The sequence below is a fragment of the Aspergillus mulundensis genome, assembly GCF_003369625.1.
Source record: "Aspergillus mulundensis strain DSM 5745 chromosome Unknown scaffold_7, whole genome shotgun sequence".
In the NCBI taxonomy this organism is placed as follows: domain Eukaryota; kingdom Fungi; phylum Ascomycota; class Eurotiomycetes; order Eurotiales; family Aspergillaceae; genus Aspergillus; species Aspergillus mulundensis.
In genome coordinates this window covers 1,268,421-1,278,235 of record NW_020797895.1, presented here as the reverse complement: position 1 = coordinate 1,278,235, position 9,815 = coordinate 1,268,421, and the positions used below count along the sequence as shown (strand labels likewise).

Here is a 9,815-nt window from a genome sequence, read left to right as displayed (position 1 = left end):
AATGTCGCACCTTAGTATCGGAGTAGTACTCCTGCTGCAGCTTGCCCCTGATAAGAGGCCAGTCCTCGTTCACGTTGATAAGATCGCTCTGTGTATCGTGGATAACGGAGGCGGAACTCGTGTAGATAAATGCCTTGCACTTTCCTCCCCAGTCTCCACGGGCACCGCCCGCAACCTCCAGCAGGTTCTTCGTCCCCTCAACGTTGAGCTGGTATAGTAGATTCTTATCCGTCAACATCGCGCTCGCGGTATGGATAACGACATCCGGCTTGACTTTCTGGAAGACAGACAGCATCGACTCGGCAGAGGTCAGGTCGCCTTCATAGTAGTCCGCGCCGGGTAATCGGTTGTTTGTGGTCCGCAGGTCGGTCACGGCGACTTTGGCGATGCATACTGGGTATCGGTCTCCGAGCTTGGGATAGTCAAATCGTTTATCTCCCTGCGGTTTTGGGAGAGCAGCACTGGGGTCTGTCTCGGTAGGGAAGTTCAGCAACTGATCGACGATGTGAGAGCCCAGGAAACCGCATCCTCCAACCACTAGGACGGTGCCCAGGGTCATGGTAGGTCGCTTTTCAGCCATTATGAGTATCGGAGTTGCTGGAGAAGATTTTCCGGGACAGGGAAGGGGGCGGGCGAGATGCGACAAGGCGGGCCGCAAGCTGATGGGGTTGGAAGAACACAGTAGGCAGTGAAATGTGTCTTCAATCTTGACTTCGGAGAAATTAGTTGATGGACCTGGGGCCGAACGACTGGGGCTAGCTCCATACCAGCCACGTGACCCCGGCCATCCCTGTCTCCACACCTTTATTTTAGTCTCGAGCCTTTTATAGAAGTATGCACAGACTACGGAGTACACCAGAGGCCTTTTTATTCACATCTGACTGTAAATAAATTACATCGCCCATGAAAAAGAAGCAAAACACCATGACGATGACACGGATGCATTGGGAGACTTCAGAGAACAGAAAATAGGAAACCAGAGCCAGAAATGGGACCACCGAACACTGACAGTAGACTCAGTGACAAGACAAGGCATGACATCGCTTCGAGGAAGAAAGAAAGGGGGGGAATAAGAAGGGAGAGAAAGGAAAAAGTCAGGTACGTAGTGCGGCGGTGAAAGAAGAAACAGGACTCGCCATTGTTAGGTATCTTTGCCGTCTTATCATCGACCGGCGGGAAAAAAAGAGAAAAAGAAAAGTAAAACCCCAACCAACAGTAGTTAGCGGTGCAATGAGTAAAACTCTCACAGATCAACGGAGAGATGAAACCCAGAAGTATGAAGAGAGAAACAGAAATGACAAAAACAACGACGAGGACAGTGCTGTATTACAAGGCAATGCTCATGGTAGCTAGTTGCCAAATGCAATGCAAGAACGGACACAAAATAGACGATAGAAAATGACACCCAAAGTCCAGAAATGTGGATGATAGGTCGTGGCTGAACGAAGAAAAGATCTTGAGGTTCTTCATGGGAGCTTTGACCAGGCAACGAGAGAGAAAAAAAAAAAGACGAGACGAAGCTTCGCGGCCGGATGCAATGCAATTTTTGAGGTAGGAAAGACGGGAATAAGACGCTTCTGAAGCTCAAGCTGGAGGTCCAAACACATTGCGACGAGACTGAACCTAGGACGAAAGACATTTGAACGTAAGCCAAGGCGAGAGATGGGTAAAAAAATGCTGAGAGGCCAGAGATACGCCACAGTATTGCCCCGGAAGTCAAAACAGTGGACAGAATACCGTAACGCGCTCCGATTATAACAAATCTGATCACCAGACCAGAAAAGACATTAGGATTAACCAGCAACGCCCATTGGCCCTGCGTTAGGACGAGCTCGGTAAGGTATTTGCTGGGGCTGGCCCTCGGGTTGGCTCCCAGTGCTAGTGCTGCGGTTGCGTTTATCGCGCCTATCGAGATCCTTGCCTGGAGCAATGGCACTGCTTGAGTGCGAGTGTGCACTGGGACCGGGCACATGTCTGACTGAGCTTTGCATCTGAGCTGCCGCGTCCTGGGATGGGTCTGTTTCGATTCGAGCAGAAGTAGGGACGTTAGCTCCACGGCTTTGATTGGTGATGGTGAATGTTTCACCGCCGTTGCTTGCTTTCTGAGAGAATCCTCCTCGGGCAATATCGCCGTATCGCTTAAGGATATCCTTTGTCGTGACCTCTGAGTTCTCCTTGAAGAGGTTGCTGTCGCTAAGAACAGACTGGAGGTCTTCCGGGATCTTCAAGTCCGCGTCAGTTATCAGTTTACAAAGATACTCGTAAGCAAACATACCTCACACATGGTATCGTTGTACGTAATCAGCGAATTGACGGCTTCAATTGCGAGGAAGCTCTCATCCACAGCGCTAGCCTTTGTGTTGGGATAGAGAATATTGGGCGTCATGACGGTTGCGAGATTGTGGATATCCATCTTGCTTCCAGTATCTTCATCAACATGAGAGAAGGACGACGTCCAGTTCAAGAAAGCGAACAAAACTTCCATGGTGTCGCGATGAGCTTTGGGAAGCAAGCAGCATGTGAGATGGAGCACCCGCTTCTGCTTTTCCAAATCGGGAATTTCTAGAAAATGAGGTTAGCACGAGATATTTCGAATCTGGGTGCTACACACTTTGAGAAGCAACGAATAAACGGTGCAGTTTGAATGTTAGCAGAGGATCCGGCATTTCACGAAGGAACTTTTTGAGAAGAGCGGCGATTTGAACAGGGGTCTCCTTGGTCAGGTCCACTTGCTCGTACTTGTTGTCAATCATCTCTGAAACCTCTTTCAATCGTCTGATGTTGCCGTTCTTGCGGAAGACACCTTCAACGGACATGTCCATTTGACGCATGGCAGAGACGGAATCGTCAACAAGAGCCGGGATACGAAGAGCACCCGGACCCACACCATGACTGGATTCAGTGCCTTCCTTCTCAACGAGGTAATCTAGGCTTACGCCAAAAACGCCCTTCTTTTTCCCGCCTTTTTTAGCATCCTTCGCGAAAGCCCTGCCGAAGATACCCCAAATCGTGGGTTTTCGCGATTCAATTAATGAGAGAAGCTCCTCCAATGTGAAAGCACCGTCCAGCAATGGCTCCATCGACAAAACGGCGACATGCCTGACGATAAAGTACTCCAAGGCAGAGAGTTCTGAGAAGTACCGCTTGCCCCTTCCCATAGGCACAGGGAAATGTGCGTCCATGCCAGCATTGGAAACACCGCGTTGATGTCCGTGGTTATACCTGGGGAGCGGTTCAGTCGTGCCTACAAGCTTGGTGCCAGCATGTCTGTAAGCATTCGGGCGTTGTTCTTTGGCTTGCTCAGCTGCGACAATCCGTGGGATGTCGTCCAGAGTCAAGGCATCTTGATTGCCAAACGCCAACTCAGTAACCGACTCTCCATTGGCATCTCTCTCCTCCACAATTTGGAAGCCTGGTCCCCTGGAGTCTGAGCCCTCGCCGCCTGAGGAACCTGGTCGGACGCTCCTTCCCTCAGGTCCATCGATGATTCTTGACGCTCGAGCTTTTTTGTAGGTTGTGGATAGCGTGCGTTCGTTCCGGATCGAACGTAGGCGTCGCATCTCACCAACTGTCTGTTCGAGAGAAGACCCATCGCCATCTTTCCTGCGGCGTAACTCGCCACCAGGCGGGATCTGAGTGCCATCGGAGTGTGTGGCCGAGGAATCATCTGACAAAAAAGACAGAAAGTTAGCTTCGGATATATAGAATTGACACATGCAAATCACGTACCTGACTGGAAAAGGGTACCTCCGGCTCGTAGAACAGCAAGAAGGCGCGCCAGAGCCACTCTAAGCAGGAAGACGAATTGCTGGAGCTTCGTGACCCGAACAAAGCCCTTTTGTGTATTGTTTACAATGCCCTTATGAGCAACGCAGTCACCGCAAAAAGTCTGCTTATCCTTGGGGTTTAAGAAGGCGTCCTGCAGATTGGCTGTCAGGTCTGTCTGGCATGAGGCGCAGAGAAGATGCGGCGGTTTTATGTGCCATCTGCTATCACCCAGCATGACACACTCATCGTCAATTGGTTCTTTGCATGCCGCGCAGCAATCGGAGAGCTGATCGGCCAAAGTATCCACCCCGACCAGCAGGTCTGCCGGCGTCTCTTCCTCCTCGAGCGGTCGCAGTGATTCAAGATCACCGAGACGATCCAGAAGACTATGGAGACCTTCAGGGCTGTGTTGCTCTCTCTCCAGCTTCAAGGCACCTTGCAATCCGATACGAATGAGGAGTTTGAGGTAGTGAGCAAGACCGGTAACCAGCGATAAAAGCTCTTGGGTAACACCGAGTTTTCGAACACCGGTTTCCTGGGTTTTGGACAGCAGTGCAAAGAATGCAACAATCTTTTTGCATAGTAGTTTGGCCTCACGACCGAAGGCAAGGTCTACAAAGAAAGGTTAGTGGGTTGGTTGAAGTTTGCACTCTGGTATCTTACCCTTCATTCCCTGCACTTTGATGGAGCGCCCAAGTTCATCAATGGCGGAGAAAAGAATTTCGACGTGGCCAATGAACCGCTTCGCGACAAGAACTCCATCTAGATAAGCGCCGTTGCTGACATGTAGTAGCATATCCGATATGCAGGCCGCAGATGACTCTTCGAAAGTGGAGAGAGTGCTCCAGATTTTGTACACCTTCTCCTCCATCAAATCCTCTTCTTCGCGGATTTGGGTCCGTTCTTCGTCACTAGCATCCTCTTTCATCTGCGGGTACTCTAGTGGCTGGCCAGTAGGAGCAAGGCGGACATTCCAGAATTTATGTATCATGTAACATTCAGGATGCCAATGTTGATTTTGTCCGTTGCGGAAGATCTCGACGAACTGCTTCAAAATTGCGGTGTGACAGCCGTGGCATCGTTGGGCGAATTGTGTAGAGTAGTGGTAATGACAATATACCTTGCCCTCGTGCTCGTAGTAAGAGTCCTGTGCGCCGAAGACAGTGGGACATACTGAACAAGTAAAATGCTCAATGTGGTACTTGCGGTCGAGGGCGGTGATGTACGATCCTCGCAAGGCACCACCGCAGTCGTGACATAAGAGGTCTAGTCTTCGAAAGTAATCAATCTCACAAAGAGGATACTGCCCGCTCCCATCTTCTGCGTCAATGGGAAAAAACTTGGACGCTACTATTTGACCGCAGTCCTATCAACGGTATTAGTACGGGAAGAGGGTGTAAACTTAGGTCTGAGAAACTCACTTCACACTTGAAGCACTCAAGGTGGTACGTCGCGAGCAGCGCTCGAACAAACTGGCCTGTGAGGGGTTCATTACATTTTTTGCATACCCTTGATGTACTTCCAGGTGACTTGGCGTGCGTTCGACCATTTGGCCGCGGTCTTTCAAGCGGTCCGGAATTTTCCCAATAGTTGGTCCGATCTTGAGGTGTCGTAGGATCTCTAGAATCGGCTGGGTTGGAGTCTAAGCGTCGTATGGGACGGCCGTCCACGGGACTTGGGACAGAATCCAGACCAGTAGAGGACGCGTTCCACGGCCGTGTGCGAGGAGAGTCGAATGGGACATTACTATCAGCGGGCGATGTGGGCGTTTGCGTCTGAAAGCTCCCTCCGTTGCTACCACCATAGCCGCTCGTGTTCAGGGACGGGCGGACAGCCCCGTTGCCCGGCACGAGGCTATCCGGCAATGAAACGTCGCCGGGAGGCATGTCCGAGAGGAACTATGCCTTTGGAATAGGAATTCAGCGATCGCCTCCAAATGTTGTGTATTTCCTTTGGCCTTAGTCCGATGTTGTGAACGGGGTTATACCAAAGTTGGGTAGGCTTGGTCGGGTTGCCGCCGGGGTTCAGATAGATTCGAGTCTCGGGCGCAGGTAATTCGAGAACGTTGATGGACAGTGCGATTTATATCGTGAATCCGGTACATCCAATCTATCTCCTATCCTTTGAGTTGTAATGGTATGTTAGACAGCGTGTCTCTTGGCTTCGCGCGGGGCTGGGAAGTATATTAGGGTCATTTCAGGGCGAACTCACTTCAAGCCATTCAGGTACAACTTGCGGGGAAACTCGAGGGACAAGGAACACAGCGCGTAACCGTTGCGGCAGGCGGGTAGGCCACAGAATCACTCACTTGAGAAGAAGGAAGAGGTCAGTCCAGCTCAGCGAGAAAAAAAAGACGTAGCCGCCCGTGGAGGTATCGGATTGAAAGGGTCGAGAGCTCAAAGTGAGACGAACAAGCAGCGGAGGTCCAAGATCAACACCATACCCAGGTCCCTCTCAATGAAGGGAATATTCCACGGTCCAAGGTCCCAGACTCATGAAAGACCTGACAAGTAATGTTTGCAGTAAAGATCAGGTCATTCACAGCCAACAAGACACAGGTTCAACTGCCAAAGAGTATGTTTGGGGCAGTGCGAATACAATGTTGCTCTGCCCCCCTATGCTGCCAACCATCACGTGCCAGAGCTTCACCGCTGCTCACACCGCCTGGGGAGGAAGGGTCATTTGTTTATTTTGCATCCTCTTTCTCTGGATCGCGGGAACCTGTGCCTGGACAAAAAAAGGGTCCACAAGCATCGCCTCTCTTCGGATAAAGGCGAAAAAACGCATTGTGTTGACAGTCATGGTAGACGTATCTGGAGACCTTGGAGAACGGAAGGAATGCAAGTTTCCTGGGAGTTTTCTACGTATGTCATCAGGGTCCCTGACGCAGCCTGAGGCATCCGCGCATAGTCCCAGGCCACAGAAATCGACTGGGTCTCCCTGAAACCCCCTCTCAGGGGCAAGAACTGCAAAATCGAGGGCAATCTATTCCTACAAAACATCAGGGGTATCGAATCGGCCGGGAGTTGGAGTGTTTCGCTCTCTATTCCGTGTAGCCACTGGATCCGCATGGCCTTTGAAGGCCTATCCGGAGTCTACTCACGAGCTTGTGGAGGCTACAGACGGCTGGCTATAATAAGAGTAGGGGCCCCGACTCGACTGAGCCTGGGATAGGCAATGACAGGTGCCGGGCTGCGTAGCAGATAGTCTTCTTTAACAGGGCAAAACGCGTGGTTGGCAGGGCTTACCAAACAAAATCCAACCTTGAAGACGCCCTTTACGCTCTAATATATCCTGTTATTTTAACCCCCGCTCTAAAGGTTTGCTTTTAGGCCAAGAGCCCTGTCAGCCACGCGTTTTGCCCTGTCGAAGAAGACTACATCTCCGTATCTCGTTCCATAGTGCCGTTTTATACTTCTGACCCTTTCTGCTCTCCGTTCCTGCGATGGATGAGTCTTAAATTTTGTGGCAAGTAGCCATCAACATAATCCAGGCTTACGCTGCCTACAATAGGCACCAGCTACTGCACAGTCTGCCTGCTGGTTGCAGTAATTGAAATTTAAAGAAGTCAGCAGGGCGAGGCAGAATCGGATTGTTGGATGCATCACTATCTGAAGCCTAGATCGGAAAATTACAGTCTTGGAAGAAGTCAGCTTTCTGCTGTATTAAGATTATCAAAGAGAATAAAGTGTATCGTGGCCAAGATCTACAACTAGACTACATCCAATTGTTTGCTCTCCAAGGGGGATGGAAGGGCCTGTCCTGTTTGGCGCGGCTGACTGCTGCGCTGTATGTATGTATCAGCTCGTTCGGCTTCCTCTCTCTACCTATCTATTTTTTCCACAACTCCCTCGCTTTTCCTATTTCCCGACGGTCCTTCACTTCAAATCCCCTCATACCTTTCTTCTCTTCTATTTACGATTTAAAGATTCACTGGATTCCACAACCGATAGAAAACAAGCATAACCCACGGCCCGGAACTTTTGACCGTCCCCTCCCCTCACTCTTAAGCTTGTCTGCTAGCAACTCGCATCAGACAATCAGCAATCGACTCTTGAATCTGGCCATCGGGCCATTTCTCCAGAGGAAACTCCGTGAACATGTCCGATAAATCAATTATTCGCATCACACGGGTAATTCTGCTTCTTCCCGTCAATGCTCCCTGACGTAGACTAACACATGTCTTGGTACGCAGGAGCTCTGGGAGATTAAGAAAAATGCAGATCTCTGTATGCACTTATCAACTCGAAAACAATTTATCACTTCTCGGGGCTTTACCGCTAAGCGTTCAGTCTTCACTAACGACCTTGATATAGCTATTGCAGTCGACTACGATGAGGATGATATGCGAAATGTACGTGCAATCATTCTTGGGCCACCAGAAACCCCCTACCAGTTCGGGCTATTCGAGGTAAGGTACCACTGCTTCTGTTATTCCACTTATCTTGTTGACTGAGACCACCCAGTTTTCCATCAAGTTCGGCAGAGGTATGAGGTTTCCATAGCTAGGGATCAATTGAGCTTACTAGGAGGGGCCTTCAGAGTACCCTGGCAATCCTCCAAGTGTAAAGGCCGTCACGACGAACTCCGGAGCCTGTAGGTTTAGCCCGAATCTCTATGCTGGAGGGAAGGTGTGCTTGTGGGTTTCCCCAACAAATATAGTGTTATTGCTGATTGCTGACGCGAGAAGGTCGATTCTTGGGTAAAACAACCCTCTGCCTCGTTGAGGTCACTCCTGCTAATAATGTCAGGACATGGACCGGCCAAGCAGGAGAACAATGGTCCTCGGCGCAAGGGTTAGAGTCCGTTTTGATCTCTATCCAAAGTCTGATGTCCGCGAACCCATATGAGAACGAGCCGGGATACGAGCACGCCAAGTCGAAGACGGACGAAGAGAACATGGCCCATTATAAGGCTAAAATATGCCATGAGACGATACGCATAGCAGTTCTTCAACCTCTTGAGGCAGCTCTGGGCATCGTGGCCGGTGGAACATCAGAACCATTGAAAAACGGAAGATGCATAGAGCCTGATTACAGCTCTGAAGATGAGGGCTGCATCAATAATAATCCCTTCATTGATCTCCGGAAACGCCGCTTTCTATGGTACTACGATTCGTATGTGCAGCTTATAGACAGGGAGTCGCAGAAAGAGGCCGTCGCGCCAAAGAAACCGTTCCAGAAAATGCCCTTCGAGAGTAGTGGCAACTCCATGGATGGACATTTCGACTACCCCGAGCTACACCGGCGATTAACGCACCTCAAAGCTAAAATTCTGGAAGAAACCAAAAACTGGGCAACGCGGGGCCTGGAAGCAATTAAGAACGAGCTCGGCATCGCGGCCAACCTCCAGCGGCAGTATGAACAGATCGTTGAAACCCTCAAGAGCCACAAGAACTACTCGATCGACCTATCTCTCGCCGACAACAACCCTTTCGTGTGGAAACTCACGTACTTTGGCCGGCCGACGACACCCCTGGAAGGCGGAATCATCAAGATCAGAATCCACCTGAGTACGAAGTTCCCAGAGGAGCAGCCGCGGGTCTTTGTCGAAACGCGCCTCTCTCACATCCGCGTGTCGAAAGATGGCGTTCTCTGCTATTTCCCAAACAGACTTGAGGAAATGCGCCAGCACGTTGAAGCGATCGTCGCCGCGCTGGAAGAGGCAGATCCACCCTACGATCCGCGCACGACGGTAAACATAGAAGCGTCAAAGTTATTCTGGGGCTCTCCGGAAGATCGCAGGGTGTATAAGAGAACGCTGAGGAGGGACATTGAGCGATCGGTTGAGTAGGTGCACCAGCTCCCCATTGAGCAGTACAGCACGTTATTAACGCTGCTCACAAACGCAGATATGCCTACGAGTAAATCGGATAACTTCTTAGCCCGGGGTACGGAATGTTGCTGGAATTGACGCCGGCATCAACATGCGTGGTGCGCCGAGTAACAAGGTAATGGACGGGTACTTGCGTTGACTTATTGTGCCCTTATAGCCATCGCAGTAACGGCATATTTGGTAATGGTGGTCAGGTAACTCGGCGAGGCGTA

The 9,815-nt window shown here is 50.6% G+C and overlaps 3 protein-coding genes across 3 annotated transcripts in view; 1 reads left to right on the top strand and 2 right to left on the bottom strand.

The window, feature by feature from the left end:
- The window catches only part of DSM5745_07219 (C-3 sterol dehydrogenase/C-4 decarboxylase), a gene marked incomplete at both ends in the record, with an annotated part of 1,314 nt that extends 734 nt beyond the window's left edge, over positions 1–580 (bottom strand). The window contains one exon of the mRNA XM_026749235.1: positions 11–580. Coding sequence (XP_026602325.1) covers positions 11–580 — 570 coding nt within the window. The remainder of the gene's footprint in view (positions 1–10) is intronic.
- Positions 581–1,793: 1,213 nt separating this feature from the next.
- DSM5745_07218 (GTPase-activating protein LRG1) lies at positions 1,794–5,654 on the bottom strand (the record flags this gene model as incomplete). The annotated part of the gene is made up of 6 exons (XM_026749234.1): positions 1,794–2,222; positions 2,276–2,562; positions 2,612–3,667; positions 3,730–4,380; positions 4,432–5,134; positions 5,277–5,654. 6 exons carry the CDS (start codon positions 5,652–5,654, stop codon positions 1,794–1,796), a joined length of 3,504 nt encoding a protein of 1,167 aa, XP_026602324.1.
- A 2,214-nt stretch (positions 5,655–7,868) lies between these two features.
- On the top strand, positions 7,869–9,561 carry DSM5745_07217 (ubiquitin-conjugating enzyme E2; the record flags this gene model as incomplete). The annotated part of the gene is made up of 5 exons (XM_026749233.1): positions 7,869–7,901; positions 7,964–8,179; positions 8,235–8,256; positions 8,311–8,364; positions 8,459–9,561. The coding sequence occupies 5 exons, from the start codon at positions 7,869–7,871 to the stop codon at positions 9,559–9,561; spliced, it is 1,428 nt and encodes a 475-aa protein (XP_026602323.1).
- Positions 9,562–9,815: the final 254 nt, after the last annotated feature.